Source organism: Lutjanus erythropterus, chromosome 14, assembly GCF_056507025.1.
Source record: "Lutjanus erythropterus isolate fLutEry1 chromosome 14, fLutEry1.hap2, whole genome shotgun sequence".
NCBI lineage: Eukaryota > Metazoa > Chordata > Actinopteri > Lutjaniformes > Lutjanidae > Lutjanus > Lutjanus erythropterus.
The window spans coordinates 12,365,290-12,390,994 of record NC_139330.1 but is presented as its reverse complement, the minus strand read 5'-3'; the positions used below and the strand labels follow the sequence as shown (position 1 = coordinate 12,390,994).

General features: G+C 41.7%; 1 protein-coding gene across 2 annotated transcripts; it reads right to left on the bottom strand.

Annotated features, from left to right (window-relative positions):
* Positions 1 to 393: 393 nt before the first annotated feature.
* mypn (myopalladin) lies at positions 394 to 24,884 on the bottom strand. Of its 2 annotated transcripts, XM_084735534.1 has the most exons (21): positions 24,643 to 24,884; positions 21,240 to 22,331; positions 14,833 to 15,008; positions 14,689 to 14,740; positions 13,789 to 14,215; positions 13,625 to 13,699; positions 12,638 to 12,779; positions 11,770 to 11,793; positions 11,280 to 11,396; positions 9,816 to 10,581; positions 7,471 to 8,517; positions 7,251 to 7,383; positions 5,989 to 6,066; positions 4,422 to 4,643; positions 4,186 to 4,335; positions 4,018 to 4,097; positions 3,251 to 3,377; positions 2,951 to 3,158; positions 2,683 to 2,848; positions 1,761 to 1,894; positions 394 to 1,665 (listed from the first exon to the last, which is right to left on the bottom strand). In XM_084735534.1, exons 2-21 carry the CDS (start codon positions 22,328 to 22,330, stop codon positions 1,487 to 1,489), a joined length of 5,394 nt encoding a protein of 1,797 aa, XP_084591660.1. In that variant the 5' UTR covers position 22,331; positions 24,643 to 24,884; the 3' UTR covers positions 394 to 1,486. The 2 variants fall into 2 exon arrangements, with proteins under 2 accessions (XP_084591660.1, XP_084591661.1); XM_084735535.1 differs by lacking the exon at positions 5,989 to 6,066.
* Positions 24,885 to 25,705: the final 821 nt, after the last annotated feature.

The following is a 25,705-nucleotide window of genomic DNA, read 5'->3' as shown; positions in this document are numbered from 1 at the left end:
ACCTGAAAAACGAATAGAAATTTAAAGAAAGTGTCCATGAATGACCACGAACCATGAGTGAGACTCACCTGATAGCATGTTCAGGGTTGGAAAGAACTAATTACTACAAATCAAATTACTGTAATTAATTTTATGATTTTTTTCCCCCAGATCTGTATGCATTACACTATGTAATCCACTTTCATACTTTTAAAATCATAGTTGAGTAATGAGTAGGCCTACAATAAAAAAAAAGGCTATCTGATCGGACCAATGAAAATCACGACATGCAGACGAGAAAAACAAAAGCTTTGATTGAATGTCAGCTATTGATAATGCATTAAAAATCAGCGGTTAAACAGTAGCTAATACTCTGCATAGTTTTTAAAGGGAATACTTTGTACATTTTTAACATTTATTTTTAGCATCAGTAGTTTCACTTGTAGTTGAGTAATATTTCAGTAATGTGACAGTATTTCGACTTGGGTACAGATTTCCAGTATTCTTTCCACCTCTGAGCATGTTATTACAAGACTGTTTCCACAGAAGTTGGGACGCTGTGTGAAATGTAAATAAAAACCAAAATATAATCAAATTCACAGCCAGTGTATATTTACAAAAACAATGAAGCTAATCATTAAATACCTTAAATATCTTTGTATTGTATGTAATTGAATATGGAACGAAAAGGTTTTGTAAATCATTGCATTCTGTTTTTATTTACATTTTGCACAGCGTCTTTTGGAATCGGGGTCGTATCATGACTGTGAGCAGCACAGTGTGTTTGTTAAGTTAAACAGTGTTTCATCTTCATCAGCCGTTGGCATGCATGCACATGAAAAGACATGGTGCAAAAATGTGAAAAGAAATAATTCAATTAAACATAGAAAGAATCCCACCTCGCTGGAGCCATTTAAATAAACTGATCTAAATGGCACATTCAAATGTCTATTAATATACCATAAACTATTTCTGTCTATTAATAAAGAATAACTTATAACTACTATTTATATAAACTTTAAAAGAAACTATTACTACCAGTTCAGGTGTGTATATGCTTTGCAATAAAAATAAGTGGTTCTATTACCACTCTGAGAACCAATTAAGAACAGATGTTCTCACCAACATTCAGCAACAACCTCACTATCGTAGCTAAATATGATGTAGAAAACAAACGTGAGTCATTCAAACCTGTCAGAGAACACTATTTGACTCCGCTGATGGCTCATGAGCTAAGACTTTGCAAATCTGTCATTTTTTTCTGCATGTGAAACACTCTTCATATGACTTGAGTAAATAGGAATGGTGACAAACCCACTACCAGTGCTGATAGCTTGAACACAATAATTCTTTGCCATTCTATTCTGAATGAATCACTTCAAATGCATCACACAAATCACATGACAATCTGCTCAGATCATCATTCTGCTTGTAGCCCTCCGCTGTTTTGAGCTCAGCGGGGGGTCACAGAGCATGCTGGGAGGCCTCTGAGGGTCACCATGCTCGCTCACAGCTCCTCGCTCTCCAGCGTGGCCTCGGGAGGGGAGCTGGAGAAGAGGATGGGGCTGGTCTCCGACGTGGGGAAAGCTGACTTGATGTCGAGCCCTTGGCCTGTCAGAGCTGCGTAGCGGCTGCCTTGCCGAGAAGTCTTCTTCATGGGTGCAGGGATGCTCTGATGCCACTGTGCTGAAGGTGCAGCAGATAGCTAGTATTACTACTGAGAGTGACATGCTGAAAATATGGCACATGTCTTAATAAAACTGATAATTATGCTAGCTAACCATAGATATCCAGCCTGCAGGTGCAGGAAACAACTCCAGCTTCGTTTTTTGCTGACACCGTGTACCAGCCAGCATCGTCTTTTGTTGTTGGCTGGATGAGGAGACACACGTATCCTGTTGCATCCTGGCTCATGCTGAAATAAACAGATGATGGAGAATTATTTAAAATTTCCATAGAGATCTTTGAAACTATTAAAGAGTTTATAACCAAGTACTTATCATTTGTCAGCCTATTAACTACAGTGGATGGAGGTCAGCATGTCCCCACTTAAGCAGCGAAATGTATTTTAGCCACTTAAAAGAAAGGTCCACCTAAAAAAATCAATATCAGTTTTAGTTTACTCTATATTAAGAATTTTTTCAATGCTTTACCTTGCTGTCAGACAGGTTTTTCTAATGGGAAACCGCTGTTATACTAGCCAAACATTGCTCTCTCCAAAGTCAACAAACTTTAGCCTTGCAAAAGAAGGAGGTTGCTGGACAACCGCTGCCTTGATCTGTTAGTTTGTTTGTGTTATTGTGAATTTTGAACTATCTGTTTAAAAACCCAAAGTCACACAATAACAAACAAACTAACTGATCGAGCCAGCGGTAAAAAAAAAAAAAAAAACTCACAGTGGTTTCCCAGTGCAAAAGGCTGACTGCAAAATAAAGCAGTGAAAATATTCTAAATATAGCACACACTTAAACTAATATGATTTTTTTAGGTGGCCAAAATCTGTTTTGCTGCTGTCCACAGCAGTACATTACTTAGCTTCTGAGACCAGTACTCCTGCTGCTTCTCCAAACTGAGGCCGTGTCAATCGCCATCTACTGCAGGTAATACACTGACTATAGATTGGGACCCTCTACAACCACACTTAAAAATAATCCAGACTATCCCTTTTAATTATAACAACAACAGGAGAGGCTCAGAACGGACCTGATTCTGTCCTTAGTTTTAGGAATGGTGTCATTGTCTTTCTTCCAGAAGATGGCTGGAGGCGGCATACCCACCACCCGACACTCCAGCCTGACTGGCGTTCCCTCAGGAATCCCCATGTTCTGCAGCTTCTCCAAAAACTGGGGAGGGTGCTTCATCTCTTTCTCTAAAGTGGACATGACTTTGATTACTGGGACTTCCAAACAGACCACGGGACATCACACTAAAGTAAACTGATTTGCGTACATAAGATCCTTCACTGACTCACCTACAACTTTCAGTTCGAGACTGAAGGAGCTCTGCCCTGCTTTGTTGCTTGCAATGCAGGTGTATGTGCCGGCGTCCCTCTGCATCAGAGGATCAATGATCAGAGAATGGACGCCGTTCTCCCGCACCAACATCTTGTGGTACAAATCTGGATAGATTGGCCTCCCATTGACCAACCACATCAGCTCTGGGTTGGGTAGGCCACTCACCTGGAAGACAAAAAAAGGTGGAGGGTAAGGCGAGGAAAATAAACAATGTTTTCTGGTTTGCATTACAGATTTCGAGGCGATCTGCTGCCTACTTTACAGTCTAGTCGACACAGTCTTCCCTCGTGAGCCAGCATGTCCCCTGGAGCCTGGAGGAAGTGAGGTCGAAAAAAGCGCTCCTGGGTTTGCTCACTTTCAACCTCCTGTATGCGGGTTCGCACCCTGAAAAACACAAGGAGGTGAGCAGACATGTGAAACACTTTGACATTTAAAGGGATAGTTTGGATTATTTGAAGTGTGTTTGTACGAAGAATTTAACAAAATTACTGATTTAGCCCATGAAGTTTGGTTGGTTTGGAGAGAAGAATATTTGGCTTATACAATAACCTTTAGAGGCAAGGTTCAGCAAAGTTCAGATTTGGGTGAAATATGATGGCAATTACCACAAAGAAAAGGAAATGCAGCTACAACAAAAACTGGGAAACTACTTATCTATTGTCTGTTGTGTGCTACTGAATCACCCAAAGCAATAGAGATGTACTTTTTGTCCGACATATGGATTGCTGGGATCTGGTCGCCCAACTCCTGCTGCTTCTCCAAACTTTGGTCGTGTCAATCCTCATCTACTGTAGGTAACAAACTGATCATGAATAAGTACCTGATGCCAAATAATCCAAACTATCCCTTTAGTACAGGTATGTCCATGCCATGGTTTATATGAGCATTTCAGTTTAGTAAAGATACACATGATCCTAAAATATCTTATTGTCAGAAAAGAAAATTAATGATTGTCTGGGTCCTCGTGCTGCAGAGGGATTCTTCTTACCTCTGCGTATCACACTGCACACTCAGTCCTGCTCACCTCTGAGAGTGAATAGGTGTCAGTCGGGTTCGGGGAGGTCCCGTTTGGACTATCAGATGACCCGAGCAGCTGATTCGTCCCTGATGGTTCATTGAATATTAAATCAGATTTTACAGCTGGAGAGAGGGTGATGAAAACACAAACAGGAAGCTGAGTGTGAGGTATTACCTGTGGATTAGCTGCCATGATGGTGTAGTTGCCATCGTCATCATTAGTCGTGGACTCGATATGTAGACCACAGGTCCCATCACCCTCTCTTATCTTCTTGTAGTGGATATTCTTCTTCAAGATCTGCTTCCCATCTTTGAACCAGTAAACCTGACGAGAGATGTGGAGGATAAATGTGAGGGACGAAGGTTAAAGATCCTGCTGTCATTTGTGCAGCACACCTGTCGACCTCTTACCTTCGGAACAGGGATTCCCACTATTTTACATGAGAAAGTGACGGGCACGCCTTCCATGGCTCTGAAGTTCTTCAGTTTCTTGTCAAATATGGGCGCGATGCATTTTCCCGTCGGGACGTCGTCGTGCTGCACCTCATCGTCGGACTCCTCCACCGGCGTTCGCTCCAAACGGAATTCAATCTCACTCATAAGTCTCTGCTCAAAACTGGACACTTTGTACTCCTGCAAGAGAAAAACCACTACATAAAAGTAATCGCCACAGTCAAAGTCGCATTACCGCGTGCACCATCGGCCAAACCTTCCCTGGAAATACGTGACTACAAAAACATGCGGATATTGTACATGAGATAAGCAACCAGTGCTGTTGGAGAGGTATGCAATTATCAACGTGCATCTGTGAACCGTGTAGCAACAGTAGTATTAAAGCAACAATCTTAAAAAAAAAAACAGATTGTCACTTTAAACCACCTGATGATATGGAGCATGCAGTGATGAGAATGACCAGATGATAATATTAAAATTCAGGACAGGGAGCTGGAGGTGAGCATGACTCTAATAATTTAGAGTAACATTATTTGATATTAATATTATGAAGAGCAGTTACAGATTCTGAGGATGATATGAAGCACAGTGTCCTGACTGTTATGTTACAGCCATTTTAAACACTTTTTAGAGGCCAAGATTGTCATTAAACTGCAGGAGCTTACAAATACTTTTTTTTTTTTTAACACAAATTCCTCCACAATATCTGCACACAGTGGTGCACTCTCTGTTATCTGGTTTAAAAGAGTCTAATTACATCAGTCTGTTTTATACGACAGCCTAATCAGTGCAATAGACAAGTGAAAATTTTACAAAAACTACACTTTTTAATAAATAAAAGCAGGAATTATGGCCAACATAACTGATATGATCTGAATATATTTACCAAGTCATATGTTGTTCATATTATCTGTTATAGTAGGTTAATTTTCTTGACAAAAGGGACAGGATTTGGGAAAGCTGCTTGTAATTTGGGACTGTCCTGAATTTCTCAGGACATCTGGTCACCGTATGCAGAGGCATCTGTGTGACAGTATGGCTCCTATTTGGTGAAAATATGTCGCTCATCCAACCAAAGTACATAAGGCTGAAGGTAAAACAGAGAACAGAGGATGATGAACTGTAGAGGTGAAAAACAAAGTTTTTAGACATTTAAACAAGTTGTGAAGAAGAAGAACTGTGTCGTGTTGTTTTGGTAAAATCTAAAATGCAAACAGAAGAAAAGGGGCTGCAAGCTTCAGTGGGGAAAATGTAAAATGAGTTAACAGATAACTGGGGAATACAACACTACACAACAGTAGAGTCATTACATTTCATTAGTTTAATGAATTTTAACCCGAACGTATGTTTTTCAGATTATTAGTGCAGGTTATATTTTAGTTAAGCTGGATTAGAGGTATTGATTAACCATAGTATTGAGATAAGTACATGAGAATATCCAAAGTTTCACATCTCGGTCTGAAACACTTTAATAACCCAGACAGCCTCGAGCAAAGCAGTGCTTGGGACGGGAGGATCCTTGTACCTCATCATAGTTAATGACAGTAGCAGGAATGTTTGGTCCAAGGGGTCTGCTCGCTGTTTTCCCCTCAATACTCAGCTTCTATGAGAGGATAGGGATGGATGATGAACACCAACAAAAGACACACATACTGCACATACTAGAGCTGTACCAAACTTAATTCCTAACGCTGACATTCGAGCTCCAAATCATTAATTTCTTTTGCACACTTATTCTATTTAAACCCAGTTTCTGCACAGTTGCAGATAAAAATTAGGTTGCGCTAATATTACATTAATAAATAAACATAAACATTTCCAATAACTCCAGAGTGCTGTAAAGCCCAAAAGTCAAATTTATTGAAGAAAGATGGATGTAATCATGGTTCTATCTAACAAAATATTCATATTTGCTGGTGTTTAGCCTTTCAGAAACAACACTTTCACTGCTGTCACAAATTTTTTGCTCTTCTGCCTGCTGCACACAAAAGGAGTCATGCACCATAAATTACATTTATATTGAGCCATATTCATAAAAGAAAGTTGATTAATAAAAAAAGACTAACTCATTTAATATGATTAATGATTTCATTCAAATTAAGGATTTTGCTCAAGAACTTTTCATTTGTTTTAGGGTGTTGACGTCATAAAATATGGCGACAGACATTCACAGCTTCATTCAAAAACCTCAGGAGAAGCTTTGAATGTAAAATGATGACGCTCGGTACAGCCCTGGTACATACAAACATGTACTGATGGAATAACACACAAGCTGTTGTTATTAGCATGCGTACGTTGATACATGGACACACAACGATGAATTACCATGAATGACTGGGGAGGGAATAATGGATGACGTGAGTGACTTTATGTCTCTATGATATTTTAAATATCTGTTGAGGGACGGTCATCTTAAGTGGAAAGCTGGAGACATTGGTTAATATACAGTCAGCTTCATCAATTAATGAATAATAGACTAGATTGCAACAGTTGGTTAGTTAAAACTTAGCGCTCACATACCTCCATGTCAACAAACTGATCATTTATTGACATTCATGTTCACACACTAGAATTGAAACTGAGCAGGGATGTAATGGAGGCTGAAATCAACTTTAAATTTAAAGAATTCAGTGGACCCACCTGTTGGGCTCAATCTTATATTAACCTTGAATAATTAAGGCTATATTTATTGAATTACTGTTGTATTTACTCCCCACTACATCACTGCAATTGAAGCAGTCAAATAAAAGGAGAAGAGCTGCAGAGCTGGAGATACTTTTTTTTTACCTGCTGATGAGTGAAATGTGGAGTATCGTCTTGAAATCGAAGCTTTTTCTCAATATCCTGCAGGAGAATCTCTTTGCTGCCACGAATGTCTTCAGTTGATGGGGCGCGCACCTTTGATGCAGTCTTTTTTAGCCTGGAGAGACAGAAGGGAAAATGTATGAGAGCACAGGACAGTTTGGGATTTGGGGAATCGTGACACCCCTGGTCAGAGAGGTCATACCCTAAAGGAGCTCCCCGGGGCAGGCCCATTGAGTTGGTGAGCTGACTCGGCGTCAGGGACGGCAGGACGGCGCTCAGGAACGCCACAGGGTTTTGGATGGGGCTGGGGGTGGAGCTGCTGGAGGTGGGAGAGGCAGCCTGGGGAGGCGACTGGGCTCGTATGGCGAACGTGCTGTTCATGAACGACGCCGACCCCGGTGTCGGGGAGGACACCAGGGATGGCGGGCTGGTGGGAGACTTGAGCACCCTGGTGGGGAGGATCCTGGGTGGAGGGGAGAACGGCGGGATAGTTGGGGAGCTCGCTGCAGAGGAGTTGAGCTCAGCGGCGAGCTCGAGGAGGACAGGGACGGGTGACTCTGTTGGCGAAGGACTCCTGACTGGTGAGAAGGTCTGAGCAGCGATGAACTCTTTAGGCCGGGCGTAGTTGAAGGTTTGGGAGGTGGCGGTGAGGTTCATGAGGGAGGCGTGGGTGCTCCTCAGTAGAGGAGCGGGTGAAGTGATCTGCTGTAAGGTCAGGGTTGAATCTGCGGGGGCCGTGCTGAACTTCGGTGGAGGAGAGAAAAACTGGGGAGTGGGTGCAGTTCTGGCGAGAGCTGCAGGGGACAGGTTGAGGTGGGAGGCGTGGATGGTGTTCATCTGAGTTACAGAAGCTATAGTGAGAGGAGGTGGAGCTGTTTTCAGCTGTGGAGCGGGTGGAGGGGAGGTCACCAAGGAGGAGGTCTTCAGCTGAGGAGCTGAAGGAGGGGAGCTCACTGCAGGAGGAGGGGGTGAGAAGGTAGTGTTGAGAACAGGAGCAGGAGGAGGCACAGAGTGGGGTGGGGGCTGCAGTGGCGTCGTGGTGTTAAGGTGAGGCTGGAAAGGTGGCAGCTCACGGTGCATTCTGGGCGACCACAGCGGACCTTCGTGGGGGCTTTGGACCTCAGGCTGGACCTGGATCTGGATTGGGTGGTGGGACTGAGGCTGGGTGGGGGTTTGGGTCGGAGGTTCAGTCTCCTGCTGCTGCTCCAAGAGGACCTGGTTGTGCAGGAGCTGGAGCTGGGCTGGGTCCCTGTTGATCAAAGCAAAACCAAAGTTAAGACCAAAAAACGGACACTATACATGGTGAAGACGAGAGCGGCTCAGTGCTCTGCTCTCATAAATTAAACCCCAGCAGGAATGAGCCAAAGTCAGCATGAAGAATACTCTGCCCTTTTAAGGGCTACCAACAAGAGCCTGCAAACAACACACGGTCCGAGCTCTACACACTCTCAGCTTTCACACTAAACACTCCCCACCATCAAATTATTGCAAATATACTCAGACAAAACAATATCAGACATATTTATCTTTGTGTTTTACGCTTATGAAGTCACATAAACAACAGTGAAAAGCTGATCAAAACATACAAGATTTCATTTACCACAATATCTGAAGCTTTAGATGAACATAAATGCATTAAACTTACAAGTAGAAAATGCCATCCTTTGTTTTGGAGAGCCTGAAGGTCCACATTTGAAGTCCGCATGCATTCATTTAAGAAATGCAACTGATTACAGCTGCTGGTCGAGTCAGTGCAGGAGGAACCTCCCACCTCTCAATACGGCCCATCTATCTCACTCTGATGCACAACATTCTCAGGGTTGGGTAGTAACAGATTACATCTAATCAGGGTTACGTAATCATAATTACAAAAATAAGTAACTATAGTCAGCTCAGATTATATTTGAAACTAGCAGAGTGCACTCAGCAGAGTGTAGATCTGAACTAGGCAACTGGAAAAGAATATTTGAATGTAACCCCTTTGTAATCACCAATATTTTTATTTTGAACTGTAATTTAATTACATATATTTTCTCAGTAACTGTAACGGATTACAATAACATTTATTTCGTAATTTAATTACATGTAACTAACTATTGTCCAGAACTGCTACTATCCTCAAATATTTATGTGAAAAGCTATTAGCGATTAGCTATTTGGTTACGTCTTTAAAATATACCAATTTTCAAATCATTAATTTTTAAAAACATGATAACCAGTGTTTCATTCACTAATTAATGAAAGCATGTAGCAAAGAAGATGTTTTAAGATGTTTAAGTAGAAAAAAATCAATATTTGTAGAACTCAAATTTTTGTGTGTGTCCATTTTTTTAGTATAAGGTGCAAATTCAATGAACAATTTTGTAGTAATTCAAAAATAATCAGATTTGGTTTCATGTCTTTTGTGATCCAATTTATTCTGTTACTAATTACAAAAATTGTTGTGCAATCGGTGTCGTGATAACTCGGTTCTGACAGCCGTGTGTTGCACAGTTTTTAAATTTGAGTCTGATCTACTTGTATGTATTTATTATTTGCTCTACTCACAGTTTGGGTTTAGCCCGCACTGGTGGCGGTTCTTTGTTGACTGACATCTGACTGGTGTCTTCTTCATACTGACTGGATGCGTCACTTTGTTCCTCCTCCTCATCCTCGGGCAGTTTAAAGTGCACACGCAGACCGACTCTGGAGCCGGAGCGCGAGTCTTTGTGGTTCGTCAGGGTGCCCGACTTCAGGCAGGAGTTAGGAGGAGGATCAGGGAGGGGAACCACCACGGGGTTCCCGTTCTGATGGTTGGAGCTCACTTTAACTTTGGGGCTGGTGTCAGGTGACGTCACTGAAGGTCTGGACACTCCCTGCTCAGCTGAAGGCTCAAATGCAGGCGGAGAGATGAAGGGTTTTGGGTACGAGAGCACCTGTGGTTCTGGACGTGCTCCGCTGGATCCAAGAGGGCTCTGGTGGAGGTGGAGAGGATCTAAGTTTGGGGTGCTGGTGCTGAGAGAGTTGAGGCAGGAGCTGCTGCTCAGGCTGGAGGGCTCCAGACTGGGTAGACTGGTGCGGAGCAGGTCTGGACGCAACATGCTGGAGCTGAGGGGGTCCAGGCGGAGGGTGCTGGTGTTTAAGGGGTCCAGGCGTACGGTGCTGGAGATGAGTGGGTCGAGGCGAATGGTGCTGGAGTGGGGCTTGATGCTGTTGGTCACAGTAACCTCTAGTTGAGGGTTCACAGTGGGAGCTGATGGGGGAGGTTCTTGGGTTTGACTGGGCCCCAACGTTAAGCTGGTGAAAGGCCTCATGTGGTTACTGCTGCCATTTCCTGATGAGAATCAGACAGACAGATATCAGACATGTCTATGCACTTTCAGGATTAATGATGTTTCTCTTGCCCAAAGTCAATTTTTACTTGCCCCTGTATGAATTGTTTTATTTTTTGGCGGTTATCAAATAACAACACTTAAGGTACTTGTTGTGTTTAATCTAGGGCTGTAATGTCAATGAAATCAATAGTTCTTAAAGTCCAAGCTGATGTCTTAAAATGTCTTGTTTTGTCAGCCCAGTAGTGCAAGATGGCAGCCAGGATATTCAGGCTTCATTTTTTTATACACATACATACACATACACATTGTCCATCTTTGTTTATCTCAGTAGTTGCCACCAGAAATACTAGTTAGTTACACTTTTTATATTAATATTTATTTATTTTAATATTTTATTCAACCATGCAACATTAATTGGGGCTGCAGCGATACAATTTGGTTATTTAAGGATTTGATAAACGGCTTCAAATGACTCTTAATACTCACAATATTTTTAGGACACTATTTAACCTTTTCAATTAATATGATGTGGTAAATTTTGACTGAGTGTTTTCTTACTTGTTGACTAGTCTCATTTAAAATTTCTACTGAATCGACAGGGACATTAGTCACCAAGAACATCCCTGACTTCAATAAGACAACATGACAGCTGTTGCAGCTGTTGATGTTTTTGCAAAGTGAAACAGAAGTGTGTTACCTTTGACCCTTAGTGCAGCAGCGCTGGACACGGTGCCGTACTTGTTGCTCGCTGTGCAAGTAAACATCCCCGAATCTTCAGGAAAGACCTCAGCAATGACCAGAGTGCATATTTCCTCTAGAGATGAAAAAGTGATACTCACATGAGTTGGTTTGGTGTGACTGCATCTTATTAATGACTCAACCAGAGAGAATCTGAGTACAGTGAGGAGAGATACATGGCTTGTTTCAAATACCCAGCAGTGAGGTTTCTTTGAGTCTATCTGCAGCTAAAAGGCAGGTTGAAGTGATCTGCCATGGTGGTTTGATACAGGATGAGAGACTGCCTTATATGGTCCAGAGTCAGGGAAAAAGCAGCCCTGGCTTATGTACAGAAGAAGAGCAGAAGCCTTCGCCAAGGACTATAAACACTTCAGCAGAGTAATATGTACACACAGCAGCATCATATGCAGCTGCTGTGGTGCAGTCAACACATTTAGTGAAACATTTACCTGATTCAGCTGGAGATCTCGGCTCTGAAACACAAACAAAGAACCGAAATCATTACAAAACTGCAATAAACAGCAAAAGCTGAAGTTATGGTTTAAAAACAATTAGACAAAAGTACACAAAAGCCATATTTCAATATATCAAACATATATGAAAACCTATTAAATTCACCATCCTAGATATGAAAATCTGCATTCAAAATTATATTAAATTAAATAGGAGAAATAAATAGACAAAATCTTAATTATGTACAGACCCTTAGTATCAACATTCCTCTAAAGGTTAGTCAGATCATATTACAACAAGAGGAGATACACCTGTCGTATTAATAATACAATATACAGACATGTAATATATAATAATGGTGAGTTCCATTTAAACTGGGAAGTTGGAATTTCTAAGTTCTCAGTTGGAAATTTCAACCAGATTTCTACCTTGGAAAGTCAGGGGGAACTTCACCAACCCCGACCTCAAAATCCAAGATGGCTGCTAAAGCTGTTTAAATAATTTGTACACAGTAGTGCCAGTGGACAGGATTTGCTATTTTAAAAAAGACAATAAATAACTTTTCAAGCAAAGTGTTAATCTTAAAAACTCAATATGATTTACTTACACCATGAAATAGGGTCTGAGTAAAGTCTTTTTAACATTATGCCAGAAGAGAGGCTTGGACCATTAAACTATGAAAACGCAATTAAATTCCCTTATTTAAGATGCAATTAAGTTTTAAAATCTTGCATTTCTGAAGCTCTTTATGAAACGAGGCATGTTAAATGTGGCTGCAGCATAAATCCAGAAGACAAAGCTCTCTCTAAAACACATAAAGCTCATTCCCACTTCCAATATAAGTGCGACAGCAGCAGAGCTTACTTTTCTGCAGGATCCTGAAGTCAGGAGAGTCGTCTATGAGTTTTCCCTCTCTGTACCAGTCCACTCGAGGGGACGGTGATCCTTTCACACGGCACTCTAGCACCACCAGCTGGCCTTCTGATGCAAGGAGGTCCTGCAGGCTCTGGTGGGACACAACAGGTCATATATCAGTAAACATCAGGAGGTGGGACCAAGTCATTGTTTTGCAAGTCTCAAGTCTTTGCATTCAAGTCCCAAGTCAAGACAGGCAAGTGCTAAATCCCAAACTTTGAGTTTTGAGTCATAATGTGCTCTTAACCAATGCCAATTTAACAACAGAGCCTTGACTTGCAGTTCTTGTAATGTCAGATGTCAATTGAAGATTTATGTCGTTGCTTCTCCACCTGTTATTTTCAACCTGCACATTTTTGTAAATATACACTGATTCTGACTTTGTTGACTGCAACATGCTTCAAAAAAGTTGGGACCCTGTGATATATCACCTTTTCTTTTAACAACACTCACTAGGTGTTTGTGAACTGAGAACACTAATTGTTGAAGTGAAATTCCATCTCATTCTTGCTTGATATACGACTTCAGGTGCTCAACAGTCTGGGGTCTTTGTTGATATATTTTGCACTTCATAATTCACCACACATTTTCAGCGGGAGACAGGTCTGGACTGCAGGCAGGTCAGTCTAGTACCTGAACTGTTTTACTACGAGGCCACGCTGTTGTAACACGTGCAGAATGTGTCCTTGCATTGTCTAGCTGAAATAAGCAGGGACGTCTCTGAAAAAGACGTTGTCTGGATGGCAGCATATGTTGCTCCAAAACCTGTTTGTTCCTTTCAGCATTAACGGCCCTTCATAGATGTGAAACTTACCCTTGATGCCACAAACACACCTTCATACTATCACAGATGCTGGCTTTTGAAAAAGTCATGTGAGTCAAGTCAGGTAACACAAATAACAGTAGCAGTTTACATCCTTTTGAGAGTGACTCTACCTTTGTGAATACAGGAGCAGCCATGATCGGTTGGCCGTTCAGCCCTGGTAGATAGTTGTGGTTGGAGGTTTGACTCTGAAGATAAAAAACATGTTGGTTAAAAAAAATACAGAACTCATCATTGAACAAAAATCATCATCAGACCGAGGAAGCAGCTCTTCTACCTCAGGTTGTGGTGTTGGTACTGGAGCCGACAGGACAGGCAGCACAGACGACACCACTGAGTTCAACGGCAGAGATGGAGCTATCGCTGCAGCTGTCTGTGGCGGTGTGGATATGACTGAGACAGATGTCGACACCTCCTGGGCTTCTGGAGGTTCTGTCTCGCCAGGTGACAAAGCAGGAAACACCTGCACAGGTATCACTGTAGCCTCCTCTGGAGCTTGTGTTGTGGAGAGCTCCTGGACTGGAGGTGTGGCGGCTGGAGTTTGGACAGGTGGAGGAGGTTCTGGGATGATTTGGTTGGCTGGTGGAGAGGAGAGCTGCTCCGCTGGCTCCTTGGTGGCTGCTGCAGGTTGAGATGGTGGAGAATCTTCCTCCTCTGCAGGGAGAGTTTGGCTCGATGATGGAGGTAAAGATTTTCTCTGCAGCCTTTGAAAATCACAGAAGGAAGAAAGGAATGGTCTTATGTAGTGTTGGAATAAGGCTGAAGGGACAGTTCAACCCTGAGTCAATGCATGTTTTTTAAATATATTTCCTCTTACCCTTACCAATCATCCATGTGAAGATTTGGACAAGTGGAGATGGTTGGGAGGGAGTGAGTGATGGTTTCCTTTCATAATTGTATTTATTTGAATAATGTAACTGTGTGATGCTTGTGTGTACACTTTGATTTCCAATATAAGCTGCAAACAAACAAATGTATGAAAGGTTTAAGAGAGAAGGCAGGCATCTCTACAGCCTGTATCTTCAAAACTCTTCAACTTACACCAGAATAATCTAGATGGATTAATAAAAGCACTGCAGATAAGAGGAAAAACATGCATTTCTGATTTTAGGGTGAACTGTCCCTTTAAAGGCTAAACGTCCATAGAAATTGTTTTTAAAAAGTGTTAAAAACTCACTGGGTTAGATGTTCAAAGTGCTGTTCTCCGTCAGAATCCGAAGAGGAGGCACCTGTCGGTTTGTACAAACAAGCACACACACTCCATCACTGACAGGGTTTAACTGAACTGGAAGAGAGTCAATAACACAGAGAGAAACGTCACCTTCAACATAGATCTCAGCGGACGTGGAGTCGGTGCCGTAGAAATTAGATGCAAAGCAGGAGTAGCGTCCAGTATCTTCCTCGAAGGCCTCTGCGATGATCAGAGAGTGTCGCTCGCCGTCGGTGATGATCTGAATGTCGGGGCTGTTCTCCAGCTCCTTTCCCTCACAAAACCACCTGGAATTAAAACACATACGGCAACATGCTCAGTACAACAGTGAGCTTCTTCCAATACTACAATGAAAAGGACAGAGAGCGGGGTCATAAGAAAATTTTATGTGACACAACACTGTATGCGCTCCAGTCTCAAGAGTTTGTGCATATCAACTGGTGGGTTGATTTTATGAAGACTGGAGAAAGAAATCAAACAAAATAAAAATATGGAACAATGCTTGTGGTAGTTGGCTGTGAGGAAAACCATGCAAATAGTTTTTTGTTTTTTTTTCTAGATCTGGGTACAAAAAGGATTGAACGCAGGTATCATTTCACTGGAGAGAGGTTTAAATTTAATCTTTTTTAAATTTTAAATTAGTTTAAAAGTTTGGTGCAATATAATTTAAATTTAAACCATGATTTAAACAGGATTAAAAAACACAATTCTTCTCAACATTTTCCCTCGTTTAATCAGGGTTTATCCGGTAGATCTGTGAAGTGACCCCGTGCTCCTGCATCTGTTGTGTTTCTCCACTCATTTATTCAGCTGTTTCATTTTATTTGTCTGAAACTTTTCTTGAGTTTTTGCCATTAATCTACTTCTGTTTCTATCACTTCCTCTGGGACAGTACTATTATTATATGACTTAATAATCATTTTAGTAGGATATTCTAATACCCTTACCCCTTACCCTAACCCCATTTTCACACAGTTCTCCTTTTCCTTCTATTAACCCTCTGACACTGTTTCTATGAGGCTGGTTCCATGTGCTGGTGTTCCCAGTTCTCCCTGAGTACCACTGGCTGGGTGCCAGTCTGTAGAGTTATGCAGGCCAGGAGGAAAGTGTTCTGATGAGCAAGCCCTATCCCTTTCCCTGTAAGACAAGAAGCAACAGCAGTGTGCCATGCCAGTAGAGAGGCAAGCTCCACTGCACTGTTGACATTATGAAGATGAGGGGTACCAAACAAACTATCTAAGGTACCTGGAGTGATTTCTTAAAATTAATAAAAAGGGAATGCACTTTATTAATGATGGGAGAAATCATGATTGGAACTAAAAGGGCATCTGTGACAGGCTCAGTCGTTCACAAGCGTGGACAGAGTGAGGTTCAGCACTTTGTGAACAACTGTGCGCAGACGCCCAACGGTTTAAGATCAATTTTAGAGATTGTCGGTAAACACAGTTTGTTGCAGCATCTACAAATGCAAGTTAAGACTCTACCACGCAAAATGAAAGCAGTATATCAACAACATCTGGAAACTCTGCAGACTTCTCTGGACCTGAGCTCATCTGAGATGGACTGATGCAAAGTGCAAAAGTGTGCTGTGGTCTGACGAGTCCACGTTTCAAACTGTTTTTGGACATCAGACATGTTGTGTGCTAAAGAGGAAAAGAACTATCCAGAATGTTACCAGCAGTAACACCAGAAGCCAACATCTGTGATGGTATGGGGATGTGTTTGTGCCCATGGCATCATGGGTAACTGTCATATCTATGAAGGCCTGTTAATGCTGAAAGGTACATTCAGGTTTTGGAGCAACATATGCTGCCATCCAGTCATTATATCCACATTATGATGATGATAATTTATCAAAAATCTAACTGTGTTAATATTTTGTGAAAGCCCCATATTATGAATGTCCATATCACCCAGCCTCAACTTTATATACTGTGTGGGTATTTCAATTGACAGCAGAGCATCGAGATGAATATTGGAAATTGTGGAATGGCCTAAAAATATCAAGATATTATCTATAAACCGTATTGCGCAGCTGTACTATGTATCTATATAACTTAGAATTTTATGCTTTCAAATTAGGAATAAATGGGTAAAAAAAATCTTATTAAAATGTGATAGATGGCAAGAAGTACAGCCTACATGGTTTACATTAGGTGCCTGGCATTAGTCCTACCCAGTAACATCTAATACATTGCAGTTGCAGTTGGCAACAGTCTATTTATTCATTGTAAAACTATAATAGTAAACCTCTAACTTTCCCTGTCCTGACCAGCAACATATGCAGCAGCAAAGCACATCTATTTTGAGTGGATGAGGCCTTGATGCTTTATGAAATCCAGCCAATAAACAATCAGGAATGAGGTGACGTGTTTCTCTCCGGCAACACGTCATTAACAATCATAAACCACTTCCAGTGTTTTCACCAGGCTCAGAAAAACCTACATAACAAACAAACCAAACTCCCTGTAGCTTCTAAACTAATCAGATCTATGGAGAGGAATTCATTTAAGCTTTGGTATTAAGTATAAAAATTCTTGGTGTAGCTTCCAGTGAAAACGCAACACAACACAGAAGATTCTTTCCTGATACCTGAATACAACACAGGCTGGAAGGTGGTGTCAGGGTTCTGCCTGATGCAGACAATATCATTTATAATGAGAACGTGGTGGAAAAAATACAGAAAAAATCTATGAAAGTACTGTTACATTACTACAGGTAAAACTACAAGTGTTAAAAAAGGCTTCAGTAAAAGTACAAAGTAGGACGTTATCAATTTTGAAGCAAGCGCAGACTCACAACCGCTGTGCTAGCTATTGCAGTGTACGCACCACATGTCCATGTGTGCACACCAGTAGAAAAACGATCTCTCTGCTGAATGCAATGATAACGCCTGCTGCAAGGCTTCATGAGTTATTAAAGGGGGCGTGGCTAAAGTACAGGCTCGCCATCACCAATGAAGAAGGAGCTCTGCTGAGTCCACTGACACCTCCCACAAGTGTGTCCGTCAGACTCTTTATAAGTTATTGAAGGGGTGTGGCTAAAATATAGTCCTATTTCGTCCAGTTGGATTTAAACCAGCATACTCCAAATCTCTGGCCTGAGAAGTACTTCTCAAAAACTACTCATAGTTTGTAGAGTATTAGTTACTTTTTAACAGCTGATGTTTAATGCATCATCAATAGCAGGAATTCAATTGAAAAGGGGAAAAGGGGGTTCTGTTTCTCTAAATCTTGGGTCTTAATTGCTCCCAGCTCCGGTGCTGTCGGTCAGTGTCAATGGTCATGATCGCTTCTCCAAACCTGTGCCTGCTGCAGAATTGTTTTGTCCATATGTCATGGGGTTTTTTTTGTAATTTTTGTTGATTTTGGAGGCACCTGTGGACAAAAGTTTCAGTGTTTCCACCCCCATAACCACGATAATAACATCAAGAATTATATTACATTAAAAAAAAAAACCTCCTCCATCTTCATTTTAATGGGCTAAGATACTACTCACTGTAACTTTGCCTGGGAAAATGTAAACACAGGCTCGTTTCATCTTATTTCAAGGAGGATCCGACCCAGTGGCAGGCATTATTTGCTTTTGTACGTCATGTAGAGGTATCCATAGTCAACTGAAAATAAAAAACTCCTTGTGATAGGTTTAAGTAAAGTTACAGACTTGAAAAAATACTCATACAAGTAAAAGTACCCAAAAAAACTGACTTGATTACAGTAGTCTGAGTAGTTTAATCGTTACTTCCACCCGTGCTGATGAGTAAGGGTCTAAATTGAAAGCATGAGTAGTCGAGGAGCTGGACGGTGTGTGAGACAGAGACCCCGCTCACTGCTGCACCTGTCAGAGCTATTTTCCCTCCGGACTTCAGAACCGGAGAGGAGATTCCCCCTGGAGCCGGGGAGCTCTGACTGGCTGACCCAATCTCATACGCAAAACGCTAAACATAGACCGAGAATACACACAATGCTATACACCCTGACGCACCGGAGACACCACACCGCTGCAAACTGATGGGAAATGTGACCCCGATGACTCTATTTTGACTCCTTTAAGTCATGCTCACAAACATGGTAGCTGCACGGGCAGGAGAAACAAGCACAAACATCACAATGAAGTCAACGAGAAGAGCTTTAATACACAAAATAAGACAAATAATGATAAGGAAGTAACATATTTTAAAAGTAAAACCACTGAGAAGGAGCTCAAGTGTTAGGACACTGAGACCACAAACAAACAACCAAGCAGTAACTGCATGAATCATCTTACCAAACTCTTCATGCTCCTGTCAAGAGCTCCCTCAGTTCCATTATCAGACGCGACTACAGCTCGCTGTGCCAGTCCAGTCTAAAAATGGCCGAGAGCTACATTCTCCCCGGACAAGTATATGTTAGTGGCTCAACAATGTTCAGCAGGACCAACAAGCCCTCGCCCCCATAGTCTGACACCTCAGCTTCACTTCAACTCAACGGAGGGAAACCAGAGCTTTAAGAAAACTGATATAAAGAAAAAAAAACAGCATTAAGAAGAGTGAATCTGTCTTGTTAGTTTTTTAACATTCTGCCAAAAACAGTCAAGGTAATGCAGTAAGAGCTCATATTTTTGGCACATTTTGACGGCGCCCCTCTTAAGAATCTGACGGAGCTCTTCCTCAGAAAGTCTAATGTGATTATATTTTGTCCCAGACATAACCCCTAACTCCAACCAACACACACCTACACACACTCACACCATTCACTATCAGCTGTTGGCCATCGTCACATGTCACTTCAGTCTGGAAGTGCCGAGAAGAAAAACAGCATCGTCCATCTTTACCTCACACCTCTCTGAACAGATAAAACCCGGGCACAGACACACAATGTGAACAATAAACTAATACTGGGTTTTTGAGGCTGATAACCATATCAATATTTGATTTTTGATCACTTAACTTGGTGGTTAAAGAATACAGAACAAGATATATCCTGAAGGGGACACTGTACAGCTGAAAAATAAAGTAATCAGTGCTTTCTGATGGAGGAACTATCGTCAGAACGTCTGTACTGCAATTTCTTGTGAGATCTTAGCAGAGATATGCTGTAAAAAGTGTTTCAGTTTCAGTTTCAATTTCAATGGGTCTCATTCAGTTTTCTGTTTCAGTGATGGGTTTGTTTACTGGCCATTATTATTTAATTAAAACCGCATCGCTTGTGTTTCTCTTAGTATTTAGTGTCTTCTTGACACTTTTCTCACTGCAGTTTGCCCAGAATTTTCTCTATGTGGTGTTTGCACCTCCTGACCACAACATATATTGCATCAAAATTAAAGAAAAATCAGAGATTTTTACAAGCTAGCTACTCACAGTAACTTTGTCTGGGAAATGTTGTGCTGATCCAGTGGAAAGACATTAAGAACAGACCTAACACTATAAAAATCATCTCGCTGATGGTCTCGTTTGCTGTGTAGGTCATATTGAGGCAGCAGTATTAAATTCAGACGGTTTCATAACCAGTTATAAGCTCCTTATAGTAACTGTAAGCAACATTATCCAGACAGCTTTAAAATGAATGTGTCTGAATTTGAAAAGATAATTTGAGGTAAATTTTGTAATCGTTCTAAACTTTTCTAGTCACATGAACTTGATATTAATTCAGTTGTACTTGATAAAGCAACATATTAAATTGACTGACAAACATTACAAACAAATTTGATTTCCTTTTACATTTTCTCAGTTTGAAGAGTCAGTTCCTCATTTCACACAAACAACTTACAGCTGCAGCTGCTCGTGTCGGAGCTACTTTGTTCCAACATCGGCACAAAGACAACATGTGAAACTGCACCTTGAGAACGTTTTAAATTTTTAGGTGTAAGAGGGTAGAAACTGAATTCATAACTAACCTTTTTTTCTTTATTATAAAAACAAACAGCTATGACATATCTTAAAGTTTATTTAAGACACTTAAGTTTTATCATATAAGTTTTCTTCAAACTATAAAGAGAAGGGGCTCAGGAGAGTTTTACCTCAACACAATGCATGCTGGGAATTAGTTGATTCCACAATTTTTTTTTTGCAGTGTACTTGTGCATTAATTTGCAAAACTTACTTTGGTTATCAGTTGACAAGTTAGTAGGCCTTTGGGCTGATTAATCTATGAAACTGCATTTTATATTATAAGATGATCATATGTTTTATTTGTAAAAATCAAAATCTGTAAACTAACAAATAACTAAAGCTGTCAAATAAATGTAGTGGAGCAAAAAGTACAAAAAATGGAAATACTTTAGTAAAGTACAAATAACCCAAATTTATACTTACATACAGTAGTATTTCATTCCATCACTGAGTGAAACTAATGTCATGTCCTGCTCCTTCACACCTTACCCCCCAAAAAAGATCATTCAAATGGACCCAGATCCTTCAGTGCACTGGCCTTTCTAAATTTTCAAGTATTATTTTTTTTACAGTGAAACAAAACTAGTTTTGAAAGAGCATCCAAGCAGAAAGTCTTCCTGTAGACTAGTTTGGTTTGGGTTTGTCTTACCGGACTTCAGGCACAGGCAGTCCTCTGACGATGCAGTCTAACTGGACCTTGCTGCCCTCTGGAACCTCCCTGCTCTTCAGTTTCTGGATGAAATGAGGAGGCTCACACACAGGCTCCGCTGGGTACGGAGTTTCTGTCAAGGCACAGCTTTCAGCCTCCTCCTCCTCCTCTTCCTCCACCTCCTGGGAAACAGAGTCGTACTGCTGCTCCTCAGTAATCCTGCAGTCCTGAAACTCCACATGCCCAGTCCCAGAGTCCAGCTGGACCTCTGGTTGGTGGTTGACAGCAGGGCTGGGTCTCTCCTTCTCCTCCTCCAGGGTCATGGCAACGCGCTCCCTGTTGTCTGCGCCGAGGGGATAAACTGTCCCATCGTTCTGGCTCTTGATCTGGTTCCTGCTCCGGTGGGCTTTGCATGCTCTCGGTCTTACCCGCTTGGAGCTGTTGGCCTTGAAGAGGGAGGAGAGCTCCTCAATGAAGTCTGCAGCCTTGTTGAGGAACTCCTTCTTGGACTGGGTCTCCAGACCGTACGGGGCGTTCCTCCCCGACCTGTTAAAGTCGTTGAACCCTTCACTGGAGTCCCTGCTGTTCCTGATCATGTTGTCCTGCCGTGTGGACGCTTTGAGCATCCTTCTGTCTGATGTGAATGTTGTGTGTTCGGGGTCTGGCTGGCTGAACGGCACGGCGGAGGGGGCAGCAGAAGGAGCAGGAGAGGGGTTAGCCAAGGGAACAGGTGGGGGTTCGGAGGATGAAACCGTAGCTGAGGAGATGTTGGAGGTGGGTAATGGCGTGACAGAGGTCTTGACCTCTGGCCTCTCTTCACGAGACTCATGTCCGATGGCCTGGCGGGCCAGGTTCACGCTCTTATCCAGCTCCTCCTGGCTGAGGAAGGCTGAGAGGTCTGGGAACTGGGGATCACTGTGGCCCCCAGAGTCCTCGGCTTTGCCTTTGAGCGACCCGTAGATCTGAAGGCGTGAGGACAAAGCGTCTGAACGGCTCATCTCACTGTGGCGCTGCTGGGCCCTGGCCTCGGCCAGGTAGCTCTCTCTTAAGAGCTGAGACAGCGACGGCGGCTGATCAGTGTTTTCCTGCATGCTGTGGAAATAATCACAAAGTATTCAGTTGATTTCCACAGAAAAATCAAGTAATCAAGTAATATTGTGCATCTCTAGTGTTCACTTGTTTAACGCATATTTGAATATTTTCTCTGCAAGATCTTTTTCATACTGCACCTTCTCAAATATTAAGATTTACTGCTTGTCTTCGGCTTCTTTGGGTTTTGTACCACTTTTCTTGGGCACGGGAAACTTGTGAAGCTGTTTTCTGATATATTACAGAGCAGCTTATTCATCAATTAATGGTCAAACTAATAATGACATTATTAATGGCCAGTAATGTAGGTATAAGTATACACAGCTTGCAGTAAATAGGATTAAACAAGCAACTGACACATCTAACAGACCTTTAAATGACTACGGTAACTGAAGGAGGAATGACTGTTGTCATTAACTGTCATTCAATCATTACGCTTTATTACACTGTCAAATGCTTTTGTAACAGCGTCAACAACAATGTCCTAAACTTCAATTAAAGTGGTACCATTTGGAGTCGTCATAAAGATGTCATTAAGTGTTATAAGGCCAGACGACAGAGTTAGCTGATGGACAGACAGCAGTTAGCTATTTTACTTGTTGCTAAAGTAGGCTAACCGTGGTCTACTGTTATCTGTAGCTGTGGTTAGCTACTTAGCATGGTTAGCTTGAAGCTAGTTGTCTAATTAGCTAACTCATCCCCAGGGTGACAGGAGGAAAATATTCATAGCAAACTGTTTAGCTTTATGTTTTAACACTATATTAAACTGTCATATGTGGGTGGTTTTGACACTGGCTGTCATGACGCCATTATAAGTGCATCATGAATATTTTCCTTGACCTACCAAGGTGGTTTTCTTGCTGGGTTTGGCTCCTACAGATAACAGTAGACAGTGGTTAGCCTAGCTTAGCAACAAGTAAACTAGCTGCTGTCTGTCCATCAGCGAAATCCCCTTGGTACTGTACTTTGGCATCAAACTGGCGTTATAACACCTTTATGATAATCCAAATGGTGCCATTCAGTTTAAGTCCAGGAAATTATTCATGACGCCGTTACAAAAGCATCTGACAGTGAAATTAAGTCCAAAATGAACCACTTTGGGTCAAAGAAGATATTCATGACACACTTATAAGGGTCTTATGAAGGAAGCTGTCAAAACCAACAACATATGTCACTTTAATGTAGTGTCAAAACGTAAAGGTAAACATTTTCTTAAAGTCTGATAATGTTAAGCTGTCATAACAAAGATTTAACAGGTTATGTTGTTAAGATTAATGTCAAGTCGTAACTGACACTTAATGATGAGTCATACACATTCATAAAGACTCCTTCATGTTCATGACATGGTTATGACAGCATAGTGTCAATCTTATGCACACCCTTTCAAATAAAGCGTCACTGTAAAATCTTATTTTGATCTCTTTACATATTTATCAGACACATCAGATCCACAGACTCGAGTTAATAAAAACATACATGGATAAGTATCTCACATTAATAATACTCAGTGTTGTGTTGAAACAATCCCTGGAAACATATTTGGTTCAAAGATGGAACATGAATACAGAGACTGTGGTTAAAAGCAGGCGATATGTGGTAAAAATAGCTTTTTATTTTAGCCTAATTTCAGCTCTGACAGGGTATCAGGTTCATGCAAGCGACACCAGATCTGATGGGACACACGCAGGCGTTTCAGACCAACACGTATGTGACGTTTAGTCTCTGCACAACTTTTTGACACTAGGCATGGGGCAAGTTATTGAATACAGACATGAGATAGGGTACACACATGCTACTGACACTCAAATCAGCGCAATTAAGAGACGCAGCAATGCCCTTCCAACAGACCTGAGGCTGCAGCTGTTGTGTACATTAATCCTTTGCAAACAGGCTCCAAGCCCACCAAGTCATATCTAATAATAGCCGGGGGTCAGTTTACATGAAGAAAATCAACAGAAAAAAGCAGCAGCCCCCCCCCCCCCCCCCATCCTGCTGTGTGCCCTTGTTATCGTGCTTCTGATGAGACACAACAATCATTAACCAAATTACACAAACAGAACTATAATGATCATAACTGGAGGGGCAGGGGGGCACTGCTGAGTGAGAGGGCCCACACAGATGAACGGGCCCCACCTCCGGCTTAACTACAGCACCGCGCATGCAGACAGGTTAGGATAATTCAATTAAACATTCACACAGAAATAGAGCCGAGCCTGTCTGAGGCTCAATGTCAGAGCTTTTCTGAGGCCGATGCCAAAAGACAGTCAACAGGACAGTGAGAACAACAATTAAATTAGGGGGTGGTGTGTTTTACCTTCAGAATAAACCCAGCTGGCCCCTGTGAAGGACTGGTAAATCCTCCTCAGAGTGCACCTGTGCTCAAAGAGGGAGATTCCGGTCTTCTGGCTGCTGCCACCTGGGGAAAATCTCGGACACGGGCAGCTGCCCAGCCTTCCCGGCTTTATCACGTAGAGTTAACCTTGGAGTTTACAGGAAAATATGGAGCCGAGTAGCTAGGGTAACATGTCACCAGTACAAGTAGCAACATTTGTCAGTGCGGTAGTCGCAGGTTATTTTTGGGGAGGCCTGGCCCATGTGTCTGGGTGGCGTCCCCGCTCATTGGCCAGGGGGGGCATGCTGTAAAGGGATTCCTCCTCCAGTGGTCCGTCAGAGGCCTCCATCCTACAGAATTAGAAGCCCCTCATTGAGCCTCTCACACACTAACATTAACACAGCAGATAAACAGCAGTAATCAAAACACGAATGTTGTGAGGGCTTCACTTTTCAACGTGCGTTTTCAAGTTTCTCCAGCACCTTACATAAACTGAAAATAATTACTCCACTGTTTCGTCACATCAAATCAGACGTTACTGTGATAAAAACAATCAAAAAAATGTTTTCTGATTCAATTCTAAAGATGGGTGAGAAATTCAGGAAAAACAAAACTAATTTGGGCATCAGGGCGACTCTATTTCTGCTATTAAATAAAAAACACACTTATTCAGAACTGCTCCATATTATGATGAGACCACATGTTGTATTAGATTATTGTTATATTGTGATTTGGCATTAGTGTTGGCTTTTCCTGGTTTTAAAGGCTCCATTACAGTAAAATTGTGTAATTTTCTGAACTTATCAGACTATTCTACCTGTTGTATCTTCTGCTTTTGCCCACTTAGTGATTAAATCAGGACCAACTTAACCAACTATTGTTATTGCGCTCCTGTCTGTCTTTTTACAATTATTTAATCTTTTATTATCTCTGTTCCTGTTTCATTGACATTTTGTGAAAGCACCAATAGTCATCCCTACATATATAATCACAATATCAGTTGATCAAAGCTATTGTGATGTTTGATTTTCTCTATAACACCCAG